The sequence below is a fragment of the Oncorhynchus mykiss genome, chromosome 24 (genome assembly GCF_057628025.1).
Source record: "Oncorhynchus mykiss isolate SJ-2025 chromosome 24, ASM5762802v1, whole genome shotgun sequence".
Classification (NCBI taxonomy): Eukaryota; Metazoa; Chordata; class Actinopteri; order Salmoniformes; family Salmonidae; genus Oncorhynchus; species Oncorhynchus mykiss.
Window position 1 is genome coordinate 35,520,800 of NC_143045.1, and position 22,552 is coordinate 35,543,351.

Consider the following 22,552-nt stretch of genomic DNA (forward strand, 5'->3'; position numbering starts at 1 on the left):
AGGTTTGCTGTTCTAACGCACAGGATGTAAAGACAACGACAGGTTTGCTGTTCTAACACACAGGATGTAAAGACAACGTCAGGTTTGCTGTTCTAACACACAGGATGTAAAGACAACGTCAGGTTTGCTGTTCCAACACACAGGATGTAAAGACAACGACAGGTTTGCTGTTCTAACACACAGGATGTAAAGACAACGTCAGGTTTGCTGTTCCAACACACAGGATGTAAAGACAACGACAGGTTTGCTGTTCTAACACACAGGATGTAAAGACAACGTCAGGTTTGCTGTTCTAACACACAGGATGTAAAGACAACGTCAGGTTTGCTGTTCCAACACACAGGATGTAAAGACAACGACAGGTTTGCTGTTCTAACACACAGGATGTAAAGACAACGACAGGTTTGCTGTTCTAACACACAGGATGTAAAGACAACGACAGGTTTGCTGTTCTAACACACAGGATGTAAAGACAACGTCAGGTTTGCTGTTCTAACACACAGGATGTAAAGACAACGACAGGTTTGCTGTTCCAACACACAGGATGTAAAGACAACGACAGGTTTGCTGTTCTAACACACAGGATGTAAAGACAACGACAGGTTTGCTGTTCTAACACACAGGATGTAAAGACAACGACAGGTTTGCTGTTCTAACACACAGGATGTAAAGACAACGACAGGTTTGCTGTTCTAACACACAGGATGTAAAGACAACAACAGGTTTGCTGTTCTAACACACAGGATGTAAAGACAACAACAGGTTTGCTGTTCTAACACACAGGATGTAAAGACAACAACAGGTTTGCTGTTCAAACACACAGGATGTAAAGACAATGACAGGTTTGCTGTTCTAACGCACAGGATGTAAAGACAACAACAGGTTTGCTGTTCAAACACACAGGATGTAAAGACAACGTCAGGTTTGCTGTTCAAACACACAGGATGTAAAGACAACGACAGGTTTGCTGTTCTAACACACAGGATGTAAAGACAACAACAGGTTTGCTGTTCCAACACACAGGATGTAAAGACAACGACAGGTTTGCTGTTCAAACACACAGGATGTAAAGACAACGACAGGTTTGCTGTTCAAACACACAGGATGTAAAGACAACAACAGGTTTGCTGTTCTAACACACAGGATGTAAAGACAACAACAGGTTTGCTGTTCTAACACACAGGATGTAAAGACAACGACAGGTTTGCTGTTCTAACGCACAGGATGTAAAGACAACGACAGGTTTGCTGTTCAAACACACAGGATGTAAAGACAACGTCAGGTTTGCTGTTCTAACACACAGGATGTAAAGACAACGACAGGTTTGCTGTTCTAACACACAGGATGTAAAGACAACGACAGGTTTGCTGTTCTAACACACAGGATGTAAAGACAATGACAGGTTTGCTGTTCCAACACACAGGATGTAAAGACAACGACAGGTTTGCTGTTCTAACACACAGGATGTATAGACAACGACAGGTTTGCTGTTCTAACACACAGGATGTAAAGACAACGACAGGTTTGCTGTTCTAACACACAGGATGTAAAGACAATGACAGGTTTGCTGTTCTAACACACAGGATGTAAAGACAACGACAGGTTTGCTGTTCTAACACACAGGATGTAAAGACAATGACAGGTTTGCTGTTCTAACACACAGGATGTAAAGACAACGACAGGTTTGCTGTTCTAACACACAGGATGTAAAGACAACGTCAGGTTTGCTGTTCCAACACACAGGATGTAAAGACAACGACAGGTTTGCTGTTCTAACACACAGGATGTAAAGACAACGTCAGGTTTGCTGTTCAAACACACAGGATGTAAAGACAACGTCAGGTTTGCTGTTCAAACACACAGGATGTAAAGACAACGACAGGTTTGCTGTTCAAACACACAGGATGTAAAGACAATGACAGGTTTGCTGTTCAAACACACAGGATGTAAAGACAACGACAGGTTTGCTGTTCTAACGCACAGGATGTAAAGACAACGTCAGGTTTGCTGTTCTAACACACAGGATGTAAAGACAACGTCAGGTTTGCTGTTCTAACACACAGGATGTAAAGACAACGACAGGTTTGCTGTTCTAACACACAGGATGTAAAGACAACGACAGGTTTGCTGTTCTAACACACAGGATGTAAAGACAACGACAGGTTTGCTGTTCTAACACACAGGATGTAAAGACAACGACAGGTTTGCTGTTCTAACGCACAGGATGTAAAGACAACGACAGGTTTGCTGTTCAAACACACAGGATGTAAAGACAACGACAGGTTTGCTGTTCTAACACACAGGATGTAAAGACAACGTCAGGTTTGCTGTTCTAACGCACAGGATGTAAAGAAAACGACAGGTTTGCTGTTCTAACGCACAGGATGTAAAGACAACGACAGGTTTGCTGTTCTAACACACAGGATGTAAAGACAACGACAGGTTTGCTGTTCTAACGCAGTGCTTTGTTGGAAAGGTAAAAGTAAGGGATTAAAACAACTCTAATTAAATTCAATCAAAGCACTGTGCTGATATCTAATGGTTAGAACACTTGGCAGCATAAATGTGGTGATGATGAAGGTGGTGATGATGAAGGTGGTGATGATGAAGGTAGTGATGATGAAGGTGGTGATGATGAAGGTAGTGATGATAAAGGTGGTGATGATGAAGGTGGTGATGATGAAGGTAGTGATGATGAAGGTGGTGATGATGAAGGTAGTGATGATGAAGGTGGTGATGATGAAGGTAGTGATGATAAAGGTGGTGATGATGAAGGTGGTGATGATGAAGGTAGTGATGATGAAGGTGGTGATGATGAAGGTGGTGATGATAAAGGTGGTGATGATGAAGGTGGTGATGATAAAGGTGGTGATGATAAAGGTGGTGATGATAAAGGTGGTGATGATAAAGGTGGTGATGATAAAGGTGGTGATGATGAAGGTGGTGATGATGACAGGGATGGAGCAGGACGTGGCCAGTACATTCCCACCTCTGACACACAGCAGCAGCACACAGTACACGAGCAGAGCAACAGACACTCGCGATTGGTCAATCACTCTGGAGTTCCAATGATGATGTAACAATGTAAAAAACGATGTAATGACACGACATATTGGCGAATCAAAGGAGGAAAAGAAAAGAATCGTTGAGTAAACCAACAAAATATCAAGCAGCTTTTGTAAAAACCCTCGAGGATGCAGCAAGTGTCCGTTGCTCTTTAGGTTTGTTGTTGCAGACAGGCGTGAGGTTGCCATGGTGACCGCAAGAAGCCTCTGCAACACTTTAGTCTTGTTGTTGCAGACAGATGTGACGTTGCCATGGTGACCGTAAGAAGCCTGTGTAAGACTGGAGTAGTTGCATAACATGTCGGACTTCAGATCTGAAACCACAGAGAAAGTGAGAAAACATTGGATTGATTTGAGAGTGGAACGTGGACATTTGGAATTATAAGATGACTTGGAAAGGTTCTGAAAATGTTCCGGGGTGAAAGAGAGAGAGAAGGAGAGAAATGAGGAAAGCGAAAGAGAGAGAGAAGGAGAGAAATGAGGAAAGCGAAAGAGAGAGAGAAGGAGAGAAATTAGGAAAGCGAAAGAAAGAGAGAGAGGAGAGAAATGAGGAAAGCGAAAGAAAGAAAGAGAGAGGAGAGAAATTAGGAAAGCGAAAGAAAGAGAGAAGGAGAGAAATGAGGAAAGCGAAAGAGAGCGAGCTAGTAAAGGAGTGCTAGTCACATGACTTACTTCTCGTGGGGTGGGGGTCTACCAGTGGGGCGGGACATAGCTGTATCCAGGTGCACCTTGGGGCCGGAACTGCGGCATGGTGACGTGCTGGTGCGTTCCCAGCTGAGCGTGCTGAGGTGTGGTCAGCAGGGTTCCTACAGGACGACACACGAGTCATCAGCGTCGGCTGTCATTTTGTCACTGTTGTTTTGACCGCAGCACTATGGTCAATATGGCACCGACCAAAACTAATAAGAGTTTACACCAAAAAACACACAACAGCAATATAATAATTTTAGCATAACTCACGTTTAAGCATAGGAAATGAAATGAAATCATTCAAAAAGGTATTTAATATGAAAATATATTCAACAACACATGCTGTAGCTACATCAGCCCGACCTGCACTCATAGCCATGGTGGTCCCGGCAACCATCCCCATGGCAGCCATTCCGTTGTTTCTAGGGGCTTGGACCGGGGCGGGGTAGAGGGCTGAGGGCAGGCTGTTTGGCTGAACCACTGTAGTGTGGTGGATTACATGAGGCTGAGGCTGAGCAGCATACACAGGCTGGGTGTAATACGCCTACAGACACAGAGACAGAGGTTAGAGTGTTAGAGTGTGTCTGTGTTAGAGTGTGTCTGTGTTAGAGTGTGTCTGTGTTAGTGTGTGTTTATGTGTGTGTGCACATGTGAGTAGTGTGTTGATTTACATAGGGCTGGGCCGCATACACTGGCTGGCCATAATACGCTGCTGCCTACAGGGAGACAGAGAGAGAGGTTAGGGTGTGTGTGTGTGTGTGTGTTTACCAGTACGTAACGGTTCTATGGAGGGTAGATGTTGAGGGAGTAGGGTGTGTGTGTGTGTGTTTACCAGTACATAACGGTTCTACTGAGGGTAGATGTTGAGGGAGTAGTGTGTGTGTGTGTGTGTGTGTGTGTGTGTGTGTTTACCAGTACATAAAGGTTCTACTGAGGGTAGACATTGAGGGAGTAGGGTTTGTGTGTGTGTGTGTGTGTGTGTGTGTGTGTGTGTGTGTGTGTGTGCGCGTGCGCGTGTGCGCGTGTGTTTACCAGTACATAAAGGTTCTACTGAGGGCAGACATTGAGGGAGTAGGGTGTGTGTGTTTGCTGAGGTTAGGATTGTGTATTGGTGTGTGTGTAGAAGCTGTTGATGGTAGGAGCTGGTGGAGTAGGGTGTGTGTGCTCACCTGTGCATATAAGTTCTGCAGGTTCTGCATGCTCTGCTGGGGGTAGGCACTTCTGATGGGGTACATGGCTGTTTGGTAGGGGTTGGGAGAGGGGGAGTAGGGCGGGGGGGCTCCGTTCATCTGGGTGGGGGGCACTTTATATGGAGTACCCGCTGTTGTGTATCCTGCACACACACACACACACACACACACACACACACACAGAGAGAGAGACCAACATAAGTCCGACAGCCAAGACACATGCATCAGGGTAACACAGCCTTCCTCTCAGTCCTAATGAGGTACCATAGCACAGTATTCATTTTGTCAACAAAAATTGTGACTAAAATATTTGTCAAAACACACATTTTCCAGTGGCAATTGAAGACACTATTACTGACGAAATAGACCCAGAAAAAAACGATGGCTAAATGATTTTTTCTTCTTCATTTCTATGGACTAAAAATAGTTTTGTCTCTATCTTGACTAAAATCTGACGATGAAGTCTACGTTCTCTTTATTTATATAGTGACGCGCCACATTTTACATTCATAAAGACGTTGTAAAACTACGCTACCGGACCGTTAACCATTTGTTCAGGATACACCTTGTTCAGTCATGTTACCTCATTAGCTAGCTATGGCTAACAACCTGGGCTGCATTCAGCAGGATGCAATGTTTTGGAACGATCAGATAGAAAAATGGTATGTCGAACAAACATGCCTCTCTGACATGTGGAATAAGAAATAACGTTGGCTCTATTCATGGTTTTCTATTTGCAACGTTCAATAATGTTTTTCCAACTTAACGTGGCCCTGGTAACATCACCAGTAGTCTACTGAACGTAGCCATGGTAACATCACCAGTAGTCTACTGAACGTAGCCATGGTAACATCACCAGTAGTCTACTGAACGTAGCCATGGTAACATCACCAGTAGTCTACTGAACGTAGCCATGGTAACATCACCAGTAGTCTACTGAACGTAGCCATGGTAACATCACCAGTAGTCTACTGAACGTAGCCATGGTAACATCACCAGTAGTCTACTGAACGTAGCCATGGTAACATCACCAGTAGTCTACTGAACGTAGCCATGGTAACATCACCAGTAGTCTACTGAACGTAGCCATGGTAACATCACCAGTAGTCTACTGAACGTAGCCATGGTAACATCACCAGTAGAGCCTCATCACTACAGTCTCCTACTAGTGGTAGAGCCTCATCACTACAGTCTCCTCCTAGCTGTATAGCCTCATTACTACAGTCTCCTCCTTGTGGGAGAGCCTCATTACAGTCTCCTAGTGTTAGAGCCTCATCACTAAAGTCTGCTAGTGGTAGAGCCTCATTACTACAGTCGCCTTGTGGGAGAGCCTCATTACAGTCTCCTAGTGTTAGAGCCTCATCACTAAAGTCTCCTAGTGGTAGAGCCTCATCTCTAGGCTCCTTTTAGTGGTAGAGCCTCATCATCACAGTCTCCTCCTAGTGGTAGAGCCTCATCATTACAGTCTCCTCCTAGTGGTGGAGCCTCATCATTAGACTCCTAGTGGTAGAGCCTCATCACTACAGTCTCCTTGTGGTAGAGCCTCATCATTACAGTGTCCTCCTGGTGGTAGAGCCTCATCACTACAGTCTCCTTGTGGTAGAGGCTCATCATTACAGTCTCCTAGTGGTAGAGCCTCATCACTACAGTCTCCTCCTAGTGGTGGAGCCTCATCATTACAGTCTTCTATACATCCTGCTTTGTCACCTAGCTCCCCACCCACATACCACTATTGTACTGTTTACATTTAGTGCATGTCAATAGTCCTATATCCTCTAATAGTGCTTTCTTTATATGCTTCAACACCTGCATTGCTTGCTGTTTGGGGTTTTAGGCTGGGTTTCTGTACAGCACTTTGAGATATCAGCTGATGTACGAAGGGCTTTATAAATACATTTGATTTGATGTATATGCGCTGCACTAATGGACCAAGACTGGTATAAGGCTTAAACGGTGTTATTGTGTCCAGACTGAAGGCCCTGGGTGAATGAATAGTATGTGGATAATGTATTTAATCACGACGCTGCTCTCTGAAATTGACCTGCGTAGTCTATTCAGAACGTTGAGGTCTAGTGCTGAAAACATGAAGTCCTCATGTAACCCACCAGAGAATCACTGGGGCCAGAAAGTGGAGATGGGCCGGAAGGTGGAGACGAGACAAGGTTACGTTAGCTTTAGATTCATGAGGGGCCGCAGTGTGTCTGCATCCACACCCCCTCCCCCACACACATTGAGAGCCAATTTGTTTAAGATTCCCCCTTCTTGACAGCGGACAGACATTTTTACACTTTAGAATTAATTTTGGGCAATTCTACACACTCTGCCATGGGGCGCAGAGAACAATTTTGCCATTTTATAACTAATATCCTGCAATTTTACACATTTTGACATAGTATGGAGAGAAATGTTTGCAGTTTTAAATATGACATCTGAGTGAGACTGACTAACAAAATCAATGAGGAACCATCGGCAGGGAATTCGACCATGAGATCCTGGAGGCTAGACTAACTTACCAATCTAAATATGTTTGCTGACATGGGCTAATTGAGTAACTATCAGTGACTGACATGAGATAAAAACTGCTAATGCACAACCAAATACTCTACTATACTAATTTGCAACAGTAAATTGAGACCCAAACTGAGCAGATTGACAGCTCCAGCAGTAACCCTACCTCCTAGAGCTAGCTGACAGCTCCAGCAGTAACTTTACCTCCTAGAGCTAGCTGACAGCTCCAGCAGTAACCCTACCTCCTAGAGCTAGCTGACAGCTCCAGCAGTAACTCTACCTCCTAGAGCTAGCTGACAGCTCCAGCAGTAACTCTACCTCCTAGAGCTAGCTGACAGCTCCAACAGCAACTCTACCTCCTAGAGCTAGCTGACAGCTCCAGCAGTAACTCTACCTCCTAGAGCTAGCTGACAGCTCCAGCAGTAACTCTACCTACTAGAGCTAGCTGTCAGCTCCAACAGTAACTCTACCTACTAGAGCTAGCTGACAGCTCCAACAGTAACTCTACCTCCTAGAGCTAGCTGACAGCTCCAACAGTAACTCTACCTCCTAGAGCTAGCTGACAGCTCCAGCAGTAACTCTACCTCCTAGAGCTAGCTGACAGCTCCAGCAGTAACTCTACCTCCTAGAGCTAGCTGACAGCTCAAACAGTAACTCTACCTCCTAGAGCTAGCTGACAGCTCCAGCAGTAACCCTACCTCCTAGAGCTAGCTGACAGCTCCAACAGTAACTCTACCTCCTAGAGCTAGCTGACAGCTCCAACAGTAACTCTACCTCCTAGAGCTAGCTGACAGCTCCAGCAGTAACTCTACCTACTAGAGCTAGCTGACAGCTCCAACAGTAACTCTACCTCCTAGAGCTAGCTGACAGCTCCAACAGTAACTCTACCTCCTAGAGCTAGCTGACAGCTCCAGCAGTAACCCTACCTCCTAGAGCTAGCTGACAGCTCCAACAGTAACTCTACCTCCTAGAGCTAGCTGACAGCTCCAGCAGTAACTCTACCTCCTAGAGCTAGCTGACAGCTCCAACAGTAACTCTACCTCCTAGAGCTAGCTGACAGCTCCAACAGTAACTCTACCTCCTAGAGCTAGCTGACAGCTCCAGCAGTAACTCTACCTCCTAGAGCTAGCTGACAGCTCCAACAGTAACTCTACCTACTAGAGCTAGCTGACAGCTCCAACAATAACTCTACCTCCTAGAGCTAGCTGACAGCTTCAGCAGTAACTCTACCTCCTAGAGCTAGCTGACAGCTCCAACAGTAACTCTACCTCCTAGAGCTAGCTGACAGCTCCAACAGTAACTCTACCTCCTAGAGCTAGCTGACAGCTCAAGCAGTAACCCTACCTCCTAGAGCTAGCTGAAAGCTCCAACAGTAACTCTACCTCCTAGAGCTAGCTGACAGCTCCAACAGTAACTCTACCTCCTAGAGCTAGCTGACAGCTCCAGCAGTAACTCTACCTACTAGAGCTAGCTGTCAGCTCCAACAGTAACTCTACCTACTAGAGCTAGCTGACAGCTCCAACAGTAACTCTACCTCCTAGAGCTAGCTGACAGCTCCAACAGTAACTCTACCTCCTAGAGCTAGCTGACAGCTCCAGCAGTAACTCTACCTCCTAGAGCTAGCTGACAGCTCCAGCAGTAACTCTACCTCCTAGAGCTAGCTGACAGCTCCAACAGTAACTCTACCTCCTAGAGCTAGCTGACAGCTCCAGCAGTAACCCTACCTCCTAGAGCTAGCTGACAGCTCCAACAGTAACTCTACCTCCTAGAGCTAGCTGACAGCTCCAACAGTAACTCTACCTCCTAGAGCTAGCTGACAGCTCCAGCAGTAACTCTACCTACTAGAGCTAGCTGATAGCTCCAACAGTAACTCTACCTCCTAGAGCTAGCTGACAGCTCCAACAGTAACTCTACCTCCTAGAGCTAGCTGACAGCTCCAGCAGTAACTCTACCTCCTAGAGCTAGCTGACAGCTCCAACAGTAACTCTACCTCCTAGAGCTAGCTGACAGCTCCAACAGTAACTCTACCTACTAGAGCTAGCTGACAGCTCTAACAGTAACTCTACCTCCTAGAGCTAGCTGACAGCTCCAGCAGTAACTCTACCTCCTAGAGCTAGCTGACAGCTCCAGCAAGCTAGCTGACAGCTCCAGCAGTAACTCTACCTCCTAGAGCTAGCTGACAGCTCCAGCAGTAACTCTACCTCCAAGAGCTAGCTGACAGCTCCAACAGTAACTCTACCTCCTAGAGCTAGCTGACAGCTCCAACAGTAACTCTACCTACTAGAGCTAGCTGACAGCTCCAACAGTAACTCTACCTCCTAGAGCTAGCTGACAGCTCCAACAGTAACTCTACCTACTAGAGCTAGCTGACAGCTCCAACAGTAACTCTACCTCCTAGAGCTAGCTGACAGCTCCAACAGTAACTCTACCTCCTAGAGCTAGCTGACAGCTCCAACAGTAACTCTACCTCCTAGAGCTAGCTGACAGCTCCAGCAGTAACTCTACCTACTAGAGCTAGCTGACAGCTCCAACAGTAACTCTACCTCCTAGAGCTAGCTGACAGCTCCAACAATAACTCTACCTCCTAGAGCTAGCTGACAGCTCCAACAGTAACTCTACCTCCTAGAGCTAGCTGACAGCTCCGGCAGTAACTCTACCTCCTAGAGCTAGCTGACAGCTCCAACAGTAACTCTACCTCCTAGAGCTAGCTGACAGCTCCAGCAGTAACCCTACCTCCTAGAGCTAGCTGACAGCTCCAACAGTAACTCTACCTCATAGAGCTAGCTGACAGCTCCAACAGTAACTCTACCTACTAGAGCTAGCTGACAGCTCCAGCAGTAACTCTACCTACTAGAGCTAGCTGACAGCTCCAACAGTAACTCTACCTCCTAGAGCTAGCTGACAGCTCCAACAGTAACTCTACCTCCTAGAGCTAGCTGACAGCTCCAACAGTAATTCTACCTCCTAGAGCTAGCTGACAGCTCCAGCAGTAACTCTACCTCCTAGAGCTAGCTGACAGCTCCAACAGTAACTCTACCTACTAGAGCTAGCTGACAGCTCCAACAGTAACTCTACCTCCTAGAGCTAGCTGACAGCTCCAACAGTAACTCTACCTCCTAGAGCTAGCTGACAGCTCCAACAGTAACTCTACCTCCTAGAGCTAGCTGACAGCTCCAACAGTAACTCTACCTCCTAGAGCTAGCTGACAGCTCCGGCAGTAACTCTACCTCCTAGAGCTAGCTGACAGCTCCAACAGTAACTCTACCTCCTAGAGCTAGCTGACAGCTCCAGCAGTAACTCTACCTCCTAGAGCTAGCTGACAGCTCCAACAGTAACTCTACCTCCTAGAGCTAGCTGACATCTACAAGTGTCACTGCTATAAGCCTTTAAGTATAGCTAGGTTAGGTGTGTGTTCTTACCCAGTGGGTACCCTGGACTACCTGTTTGGTAGAGGTTAGTACCCTGGACTAGCTGTTTGGTAGAGGTTAGGTGTGTGTTCTTACCCAGTGGGTACCCTGGACTAGCCGTTTGGTAGAGGTTAGGTGTGTGTTCTTACCCAGTGGGTACCCTGGACTACCTTTTTGGTAGAGGTTAGGTGTGTGTTCTTACCTGGTGGGTACCCTGGACTAGCCGTTTGGTAGAGGTTAGGTGTGTGTTCTTACCTGGTGGGTACCCTGGATTTCCCGTTTGGTAGAGGTTAGGTGTGTAGGTGGGAGCAGCAGTAGGGTAACCTCCAGGGTAGCCTACAGAGGACAAGAGAGTCTTAAGGCTTCCCACCCGAAACAGTTTGAAACAGTTCATACATGATGAGAATTTCACAACGTTTTTGTTCGTTTTAGTCTTCGGCAAAAGGTTTTTCTCCGGGTGTTTCGTGACCACAATTTATTTTCTTGAAAAATCCCTTTGTCTGTGATTGGTCAACAGTATGGATTCTTCAATGAAGTGTTTGTTTTCATTCAACGAGAGACAACACATTTTTTTCACTTGAGAAACACTGCACCAAACATCTTAGACATACAATTTTCCTGACGAAGACCTCCTCGGCAAAAACATCAACATTAATGACATATTTCTTGATTTATCTTAGATTGATTCTGACTATTTTGAGGAAGTGCTACTGCGTAGGTTGTTGGTATGGGGTCTCAAGAGGGACAAACACTAAACATCCTTCTTGTTTTTCTAGCGAAGGTATTTTAAGGGAGTATGGGAGCACAGATATTCACTTCGCCTAGCTGAGTTCAGCTAGAAGCAAACCGAACCTACAGTGCCTTGCGAAAGTATTCAGGATTCAAACATAAAGATATAAAACTGTATTTTTTTGTGAAGAATCAACAAGTGGGACACAATCATGAAGTGGAACGACATTTATTGGATATTTCAAAAAATTTTAACAAATCAAAAACTAAAAAAATTGGCCGTGCAAAATTATTCAGCCCCCTTAAGTTAATACTTTGTAGCGCCACCTTTTGCTGCAATTACAGCTGTAAGTCGCTTGTGGTATGTCTCTATCAGTTTTGCACATCGAGAGACTGACATTTTTTCCCATTCCTCCTTGCAAAACAGCTCGAGCTCAGTGAGGTTGGATGGAGAGCATTTGTGAACAGCAGTTTTCAGTTCTTTCCACAGATTCTCGATTGGATTCAGGTCTGGACTTTGACTTGGCCATTCTAACACCTGGATATGTTTATTTTTGAACCATTCCATTGTAGATTTTGCTTTATGTTTTGGATCATTGTCTTGTTGGAAGACAAATCTCCGTCCCAGTCTCAGGTCTTTGGCAGACTCCATCAGGTTTTCTTACAGAATGGTCCTGTATTTGGCTCCATCCATCTTCCCATCAATTTTAACCATCTTCCCTGTCCCTGCTGAAGAAAAGCAGGCCCAAACCATGATGCTGCCACCACCATGTTTGACAGTGGGGATGGTGTGTTCAGGGTGATGAGCTGTGTTGCTTTTACGCCAAACATAACGTTTTGCATTGTTGCCAAAAAGTTCAATTTTGGTTTCATCTGACCAGAGCACCTTCTTCCACATGTTTGGTGTGTCTCCCAGGTGGCTTGTGGCAAACTTTAAACAACACTTTTTATGGATATCTTTAAGAAATGGCTTTCTTCTTGCCACTCTTCCATAAAGGCCAGATTTGTGCAATATACGACTGATTGTTGTCCTATGGACAGAGTCTCCCACCACAGCTGTAGATCTCTGCAGTTCATCCAGAGTGATCATGGGCCTCTTGGCTGCATCTCTGATCAGTCTTCTCCTTGTATGAGCTGAAAGTTTAGAGGGACGGCCAGGTCTTGGTAGATTTGCAGTGGTCTGATACTCCTTCCATTTCAATATTATCGCTTGCACAGTGCTCCTTGGGATGTTTAAAGCTTGGGAAATCTTTTTGTATCCAAATCCGTCTTTAAACTTCTTCACAACAGTATCTCGGACCTGCCTGGTGTGTTCCTTGTTCTTCATGATGCTCTCTGCGCTTTTAACGGACCTTTTGAGACTATCACAGTGCAGGTGCATTTATACGGAGACTTGATTACACACAGGTGGATTGTATTTATCATCATTAGTCATTTAGGTCAACACTGGATCATTCAGAGATCCTCACTGAACTTCTGGAGAGAGTTTGCTGCACTGAAAGTAAAGGGGCTGAATAATTTTGCACGCCCAATTTTTCAGTTTTTGATTTGTTAAAAAAGTTTGAAATATCCAAAAAATGTCGTTCCACTTCATGATTGTGTCCCACTTGTTGTTGATTCTTCACAAAAAAATACAGTTTTCTATCTTTATGTTTGAAACCTGAAATGTGGCAAAAGGTCGCAAAGTTCAAGGGGGCTGAATACTTTCGCAAGGCACTGTATGTATGAGGACGCAACACACACACACTGTCATACAACACACTCTGGGGTGAACGCAACACACACACACACACACACACACACTCTGGGGTGAACGCAACACACACACACTGTCATACAACACACTCTGGGCTGAACGCAACACACACACACTGTCATACAACACACTAGGGTGAACGCAACAAACACACTAGTTTACAACACACTCTGGGGTGAACGCAACACACACACACACACACACACACTCTGGGGTGAACGCAACACACACACACTGTCATACAACACACTCTGGGCTGAACGCAACACACACACACTGGTATACAACACACTCTGGGGTGAACGCAACACACACACACTGGTATACAACACACTCTGGGGTGAACGCAACACACACACACTGGTATACAACACACTCTGGGGTGAACGCAACACACACACTAGTTTACAACACACTCTGGGGTGAACGCAACACACACACACTGGTATACAACACACTCTGGGGTGAACGCAACACACACACACTGGTATACAACACACTCTGGGGTGAACGCAACACACACACACTGGTATACAACACACTCTGGGGTGAACGCAACACACACACTAGTTTACAACACACTCTGGGGTGAACGCAACACACACACACACTGGTATACAACACACTCTGGGGTGAACGCAACACACACACACTAGTTTACAACACACTCTGGGGTGAATGCAAACCACACACACTGGTATACAACACACTCTGGGGTGAACGCAACACACACACACTGGTATACAACACACTCTGGGGTGAACGCAACACACACTAACTGGCATACAACACACTAGGGTGAACAACACACTCTAGGATGAAAGCAACACACACACTAGTTTACAACACACTCTGGGGTGAACGCAACACACACACACTGGTATACAACACACTCTGGGGTGAACGCAACACACACACTAGTTTACAACACACTCTGGGGTGAACGCAACACACACTAACTGGCATACAACACACTAGGGTGAACAACACACTCTAGGATGAAAGCAACACAAACACACTAGTTTACAACACACTCTGGGGTGAACGCAACACACACACATACACACACAGGTATACAACACACTCTGGGGTGAACGCAACACACACACTGGTATACAACACACTCTGGGGTGAACGCAACACACACACACTGGTATACAACACACTAGGGTGAACAACACACTCTAGGATGAAAGCAACACACACACACTAGTATACAACACACTGAGGTGAACGCAACACACACTGGCATACAACACACTTTGGGGGTGAATGTATAGTTGTAAACATTGCCATAGGAAGACCTGTGGGGGTGTGTGTATACAAGATTATCTCTCGGTCTTACAGTATGTTTGCATATGGTTTTAGCACACACAGCAGGAGGGGGAGAGCTCTGCTGTTGAGTTAACACCTGTGTGTGTGTGTAGACAGTAGAACATGGTGCACACCAGGATACTACGGCATGTTGAACAGTGGTTCTGGCTGTTAATCTGTCTTCGTTGAGAGGTGTTTCACACAACCAGACAACTGGAACCAGACTGTGTTTGTGTGTGTGTGTGTCAGTGTAATGATGAGATGAAACAGACGGCTAATCGGCTCACCAATTAGCAGACGTTACAACCTCCAGTATAACCACTAACGAGACAAGGAATTGTTTATGTCTTTTCAGTGATTACATTGTGTGGGAGGAAGGTGAGAAATGAGAGGGATGGAGAGAGGGAGGGAATGAGGAAGAGGGAGGGAGAGAGAGATGGATGGATGGAGAGAGAAGGGTGGATGGAGAAAGAGAGAGATGAGGAGAGAAGGATAGATGGAGAGAGAAAGGGATGGATGGAGAGAGCGATGGAGAGAGAGGGATGGAGAGAGAAGGGTGGATGGAGAAAGAGAGAGATGAGTAGAGAAGGATAGATGGAGAGAGAAAGGGATGGATGGAGAGAGGGAGGGAATGAGGAAGAGGGAGGGAGAGAGAGAGAGATGGATGGATGGAGAGAGAAGGGTGGATGGAGAAAGAGAGAGATGAGGAGAGAAGGATAGATGGAGAGAGAAAGGGATGGATGGAGAGAGCGATGGAGAGAGAGGGATGGAGAGAGAGAGAGAGAAGAAGCATGACACAGGCAGCATCCATGTTGCTGTGTGTGTGTGGTATGTGGAGGTGACAGCTGTGTGTGTGTGGTATGTGGAGGTGACAGCTGTGTGTGTGTGGTATGTGGAGGTGACAGCTGTGTGTGTGTGGTATGTGGAGGTGACAGCTGTGTGTGTGTGGTATGTGGAGGTGACAGCTGTGTGTGTGTGGTTTGTGGAGGTGACAGCTGTGTGTGTGTGGTATGTGGAGGTGACAGCTGTGTGTGTGTGGTATGTGGAGGTGACAGCTGTGTGTGTGTGGTATGTGGAGGTGACAGCTGTGTGTGTGTGGTATGTGGAGGTGACAGCTGTGTGTGTGTGGTATGTGGAGGTGACAGCTGTGTGTGTGTGGTATGTGGAGGTGACAGCTGTGTGGTTGGGGACAGTCATACATTCTGATAGATATCACACTCAGTCCCATCACACGGTGACATACAGGCCCTGTAACCACCATGTCATTATCATTAGTACTTAGTATAGCAGCCTCTTATAACCATGTCATTATCATTAGTACTTAGTATAGAAGCCTCTTATAACCACCATTGAGCTGTAGGCCAAAGACCTCATCCTGTTTAATCTTAATACCGTAACTTACTGAGGCCTATAGTTTAATACTTCTCCAGTCTACTGTATCAATCTATCATTCATTTGTTGATGTCATCACACAGCATTCATGATTAGCAATGCAATCGAGCATTTTAGTTTCAGTTTTAAAATAAAATAAAGGGATCCTTGAATAATTAGCTTAAACAATAAATAAACAGTTAAATTTCGGGAATACGACTGTTTTCGGTCTTTGCGGGTTTTTGGATTGACGGTTCTGGTCGTGATGGACTTCAGAAGCGCCGTTCCTTTACAGTTAAATGCCCGTTCGTTCAGTGGCTCTTCGAAATGATCTCCAGAGAAGAGAAGGTTTTGTGTCGGCATTTCAATTTCGTGGTATCGAATTGGTAGTTACAGTCTTGTCTCATCGCTGCAACTCCCGTACGGAAGGTCGAAGGTCGAGTGCCAACCAACCCGCACTGCTTCTTGACACAATGCCCACTTAACCCGGAAGCCAGCCGTACCAATGTGTCGGAGGAAACACCGTACACCTGGCGACTGTGTCAGCGTGCAGACACGAACGGCCAAACCCTTCACTAACCCGGACGATGCTGGGCCAATTGTGCCCCATGGGTCTCCCTGCCGGCCAAACCCTCCACTAACCCGGACGATGCTGGGCCAATTGTGCGCTGCCCCATGGGTCTCCTGTCGCGGTCGGCTGCGACAGAGCCTGAACCCAGAATCTCTAGTGGCACAGATAGCACTGCGATGCAGTGCCTTAGACCACTGTGCCACTCGAGAGGCCCTACACATTCCTAATAGGACCATTATTCTGCATTGTGAATTGATGAGGAATTTTATGATTTTCTCTTATAGTTTTAATGGGAAAAGGATAGAAAATGGCTATTTAAACGTTAAGCAAAATTCCTAGTACGGACCCAGCAGGACACATCTTAGACCAGATAGATCTGTTTACTTCTGTCTACCGTTAGCTAGCCCAATCACTTCGGTTTGATGAGAGGGTGTTTATTGGTGGGTGGGAGCAAGGTAATGTGTAATGTGTGTCTCACCTGTGTAGGCCATGTTCTTGGGGTTACCGTAGGGAGCTCCAGGCTGAACAGGACTGTAGACGGGATTCATACTGCTGGATAATCTGTTCTTACTGAGGGGGAGAGAGAGAGGGGGAGAGAGAGAAACGGGGGATGGGGAGGGAGAGACAGGGGATGGGGAGAGAGATACAGGGGATGGGGAGGGAGAGACATGGGATGGGGAGAGAGAGACAGGGGATGGGGAGAGAGAGACAGGGGATGGGGAGGGAGAGAGAGAGAGACGGGGATAGGGGAGGGAGAGAGAGAGACGGGGATAGGGGAGGGAGAGAGAGAGACAGGGATAGGGGAGGGAGAGAGACGGGGATAGGGGAGGGAGAGAGAGACGGGGATAGGGGAGGGAGAGAGAGAGACAGGGATGGGTGTAGAGAGAGAGAGAGAGGCAGGGATGGGTGTAGAGAGAGAGAGAGAGGGATGGGTGTAGAGAGAGAGAGAGAGAGAGAGAGAGGGATGGGTGTAGAGAGAGAGAGAGAGAGACAGGGATGGGTGTAGAGAGAGAGAGAGAGAGAGAGAGAGAGAGAGACAGGGATGGGTGTAGAGAGAGAGAGAGAGACAGGGATGGGTGTAGAGAGAGAGGGAGAGAGAGAGACAGGGATGGGTGTAGAGAGAGAGAGAGAGACAGGGATGGGTGTAGAGAGAGAGAGAGAGAAAGGGATGGGTGTAGAGAGAGAGAGAGAGACAGGGATGGGTGTAGAGAGAGAGAGCGAGACAGGGATGGGTGTAGAGAGAGAGAGAGAGACAGGGATGGGTGTAGAGAGAGAGAGAGAGAGACAGGGATGGGTGTAGAGAGAGAGAGAGAGACAGGGATGTGTGTAGAGAGAGAGAGAGAGAGGCAGGGATGGGTGTAGAGAGAGAGAGAGAGACAGGGATGGGTGTAGAGAGAGAGAGCGAGAGAGAGAGACAGGGATGGGTGTAGAGAGAGAGAGAGAGAGAGAGACAGGGATGGGTGTACAGAGAGAGAGAGAGAGAGAGAGAGAGAGAGAGAGAGAGAGAGAGAGAGAGAGAGAGAGAGAGAGAGAGACGGGGATGGGTGTAGAGAGAGAGAGAGAGACAGGGATGGGTGTAGAGAGAGAGAGAGAGAGAGAGAGAGAGAGAGAGAGAGAGACAGGGATGGGTGTAGAGAGAGAGAGAGACAAGGATGGGTGTAGAGAGAGAGAGACAGGGATGGGTGTAGAGAGAGAGAGAGACAGGGATGGGTGTAGAGAGAGAGAGAGACAGGGATGGGTGTAGAGAGAGAGAGAGACAGGGATGGGTGTAGAGAGAGAGAGAGAGACAGGGATGGGTGTAGAGAGAGAGAGACAGGGATGGGTGTAGAGAGAAAGAGACAGGGATGGGTGTAGAGAGAGAGAGAGACAGGGATGGGTGTAGAGAGAGAGAGAGAAAGGGATGGGTGTAGAGAGAGAGAGAGAGACAGGGATGGGTGTAGAGAGAGAGAGCGAGACAGGGATGGGTGTAGAGAGAGAGAGAGACAGGGATGGGTGTAGAGAGAGAGAGAGAGACAGGGATGGGTGTAGAGAGAGAGAGAGACAGGGATGGGTGGAGAGAGAGAGACAGGGATGGGTGTAGAGAGAGAGAGAGAGACAGGGATGGGTGTAGAGAGAGAGAGAGAGAGACAGGGATGGGTGTAGAGAGAGAGAGAGAGAGAGACAGGGATGGGTGTAGAGAGAGAGAGAGAGACAGGGATGGGTGTAGAGAGAGAGAGAGAGACAGGGATGGGTGTAGAGAGAGAGCGAGAGACAGGGATGGGTGTAGTGAGAGAGCGAGAGACATGGATGGGTGTAGAGAGAGAGAGAGAGACAGGGATGGGTGTAGAGAGAGAGAGAGAGACAGGGTTGGGTGTAGAGAGAGAGAGAGAGAGAGAGAGGGATGGGTGTAGAGAGAGAGAGACAGGGATGGGTGTAGAGAGAGAGAGAGACAGGGATGGGTGTAGAGAGAGAGAGACAGGGATGGGTGTAGAGAGAGAGAGAGAGACAGGGATGGGTGTAGAGAGAGAGAGACACAGGGATGGGTGTAGAGAGAGAGAGACGGGGGAGAGAGAGAGAAAGGGGATGGTGAGAGAGCGACAGGGGATGGGGAGAAGGAAGAAGAATGTTAGAGCACATAGAAGAAATAGTTACTAAATAGTTACTTGTTAGTCTAAAACAACAACAGGACAAGCTGGGTCTCTAATAGTTACCCAGTCTAAAACAACAACAGGACAAGCCGGGTCTCTTTAATAGTTACTCAGTCTAAAACAACAACAGGACAAGCCAGGTCTCTAATAGTTACCCAGTCTAAAACAACAACAGGACAAGCCAGGTCTCTAATAGTTACCCAGTCTAAAACAACAGGACAAGCCGGGTCTCTTTAATAGTTACTCAGTCTAAAACAACAACAGGACAAGCCGGGTCTCTTTAATAGTTACTCAGTCTAAAACAACAACAGGACAAGCCGGGTCTCTTTAATAGTTACTCAGTCTAAAACAACAACAGGACAAGCCGGGTCTCTTTAATAGTTACTCAGTCTAAAACAACAACAGGACAAGCCTCTTTCTCACACAATCTACATTCATAAAGAGGAGATGAACAGAGCGATTCACACCGTCGATAACACATCCTCATCATGTGTGTCCTTACCTTATCCTACTGTGTAGGTCTTACTGGTGTGAGAGTGTCGGGTTAGTACCTGTCCATGCATCGTGTGTTTGGTTGGTCTATTGAAACTATGAGTTGGTGTGTGTGTTACCTCTTGTACATGTCTGGTGTGTGTGTGTTGTACCTTGTGTGTGTGCTGTACCCTGTGTGTGTGTGTGTGTGTATTATACCTTGTGTGTGTGTGTATTATACCTTGTGTGTGTGTGTGTGTACTCTACCTTGTGTGTGTGTGTTATACCTTGTGTGTGTGTGTTATACCTTGTGTGTATTATACCTTGTGTGTATGTGTGTGTTATACCTTGTGTGTGTGCTGTACCCTGTGTGTGTGTATTATACCTTGTGTGTGTGTGTTGTACCCTGTGTGTGTGTGTATTATACCTTGTGTGTGTGTGTTATACCTTGTGTGTGTGTGTGTGTGTGTGTGTGTATTATACCTTGTGTGTGTGTTAAACCTTGTGTGTGTGTGTGCGTGTATTACACATTGTGTGTGTATTATACCTTGTGTGTGTGTGTGTGTGTGTGTGTTATACCTTGTGTGTGTGTGTGCGTGTATTATACCTTGTGTGTGTATTATACCTTGTGTGTGTGTGTGTTATACCTTGTGTGTGTGTGTGTGTGTGTGTGTTATACCTTGTGTGTGTGTGTGTTATACCTTGTGTGTGTGTGTTATACCTTGTGTGTGTGTGTGTGTGTTATACCTTGTGTGTGTGTGTGTTATACCTTGTGTGTGTGTGTGTGTTATACCTTGTGTGTGTGTGTGTTATACCTTGTGTGTGTGTGTGTTATACCTTGTGTGTGTGTGTGTGTACTATACTTTGTGTGTGTGTTATACCTTGTGTGTGTGCTGTACCCTGTGTGTGTGTATTATATCTTGTGTGTGTTGTACCCTGTGTGTGTGTGTGTATTATACCTTGTGTGTGTGTGTTATACCTTGTGTGTGTGTGTATTACACATTGTGTGTGTATTATACCTTGTGTGTGTGTGTGTGTGTGTGTGTGTGCGTGTATTATACCTTGTGTGTGTGTGTGCGTGTATTATACCTTGTGTGTATGTGTGTGTGTGTACTATACCTTGTGTGTGTGTTATACCTTGTGTGTGTGTGTGTATTATACCTTGTGTGTGTGTGTGTGTGTGCGTGTATTATACCTTGTGTGTGTGTGTGCGTGTATTATACCTTGTGTGTATGTGTGTGTGTGTGTACTATACCTTGTGTGTGTGTTATACCTTGTGTGTGTGTGTGTATTATACCTTGTGTGTGTGTGTGTGTTATACCTTGTGTGTATGTGTGTGTGTGTATTATACCTTGTGTGTGTGTTATACCTTGTGTGTGTGTTATACCTTGTGTGTGGGTGTGTTATACCTTGTGTGTGTGTGTGTTATACCTTGTGTGTGTGTGTGTGTGTTATACCTTGTGTGTGTGTGTGTGTTATACCTTGTGTGTGTATTATAACTTGTGTGTGTGTGTGTTATACATTGTGTGTGTGTGTGTTATACCTTGTGTGTGTGTGTTATACCTTGTGTGTGTGTGTGTGTGTGTTATACCTTGTGTGTGTGTGTGTGTGTTATACACTGTGTGTGTGTGTTATACCTTGTGTGTGTGTTACACCTTGGGTGTGTGTTATACCTTGTGTGTGTGTGTGTTATAGCTTGTGTGCGTGTGTGTTATAACTTGTGTGTGTGTGTATTATACCTTGTGTGTGTGTGTGTGTTATACCTTGTGTGTGTGTGTGTGTTATACCTTGTGTGTGTGTGTGTGTGTATATTATACCTTGTGTGTGTGTGTGCGTATTATACCTTGTGTGTGTGTGTGTATTATACCTTGTGTGTGTTATACCTTGTGTGTGTGTTATACCTTGTGTTTGTGTGTTATACCTTGTGTTTGTGTGTTATACCTTGTGTGTGTGGGTGTGTTATAACTTGTGTGAGTGTGTGTGTTATACCTTGTGTTTGTGTGTGTTATACCTTGTGTGTGTGAGTTATACCTTGTGTGTGTGTGTGTGTGTGTTATACCTTGTGTGTTATACCTTGTGTGTGTGTGAATTACCTTGTGTGTGTGTGTGTGTTATACCTTGTGTGTGTGTATTATTCCTTGTGTGTGTGTGTGTGTTATACCTTGTGTGTGTGTGTGTGTGTGTATTATACCTTGTGTGTGTGTGTTATACCTTGTGTGTGTATTATACCTTGTGTGTGGGTGTGTTATACCTTGTGTGTGTGTGTGTGTGTGTGTGTTATACCTTGAATGTGTGTGTGTGTTATACCTTGTGTGTGTGTTATACCTTGTGTGTGTGTGTGTTATACATTGTGTGTGTGTGTGTGTGTGTGTTATACCTTGTGTGTGTGTGTGTGTTATACCTTGTGTGTGTGTGTGTGTTATACCTTGAGTGTGTGTGTGTGTTATACCTTGTGTGTATTATTCCTTGTGTGTGTGTGTGCGTGTATTATACCTTGTGTGTATTATTCCTTGTGTGTGTGTGTGTGTGTGTTATACCTTGTGTGTGTGTATTATACCTTGTGTGTGTGTGTTATACCTTGTGTGTGTATTATACCTTGTGTGTGGGTGTGTTATACCTTGTGTGTGTGTGTGTGTTATACCTTGAATGTGTGTGTGTGTTATACATTGTGTGTGTGTTATACCTTGTGTGTGTGTGTGTTATACCTTGTGTGTGTGTGTGTGTGTTATACCTTGTGTGTTATACCTTGTGTGTGTGTGTGTGTTATACCTTGTGTGTGTATTATACCTTGTGTGTGTGTGTATTATTCCTTGTGTGTGTGTGTGTGTGTGTGTGTTATACCTTGTGTGTGTG

The 22,552-nt window shown here is 45.9% G+C and overlaps 1 protein-coding gene across 3 annotated transcripts in view; it reads right to left on the reverse strand.

Moving 5' to 3' along the window:
- Positions 1 to 3,181: 3,181 nt before the first annotated feature.
- The window catches only part of LOC110503403 (myelin-associated neurite-outgrowth inhibitor), a 98,284-nt gene continuing 78,913 nt past the window's right edge, over positions 3,182 to 22,552 (reverse strand). For 2 of the 3 annotated variants that reach the window (XM_036961988.2, XM_036961991.2), the window contains 7 exons: positions 17,080 to 17,171; positions 11,116 to 11,196; positions 4,925 to 5,088; positions 4,427 to 4,471; positions 4,119 to 4,299; positions 3,738 to 3,871; positions 3,182 to 3,379 (listed from right to left, as the gene is read on the reverse strand). In XM_036961988.2, the coding sequence (XP_036817883.1) occupies positions 3,756 to 3,871; positions 4,119 to 4,299; positions 4,427 to 4,471; positions 4,925 to 5,088; positions 11,116 to 11,196; positions 17,080 to 17,171 (679 nt within the window). In that variant the 3' untranslated portion in view covers positions 3,182 to 3,379; positions 3,738 to 3,755. The remainder of the gene's footprint in view (positions 3,380 to 3,737; positions 3,872 to 4,118; positions 4,300 to 4,426; positions 4,472 to 4,924; positions 5,089 to 11,115; positions 11,197 to 17,079; positions 17,172 to 22,552) is intronic. The other variant, XM_036961989.2, reaches the window with a different exon arrangement.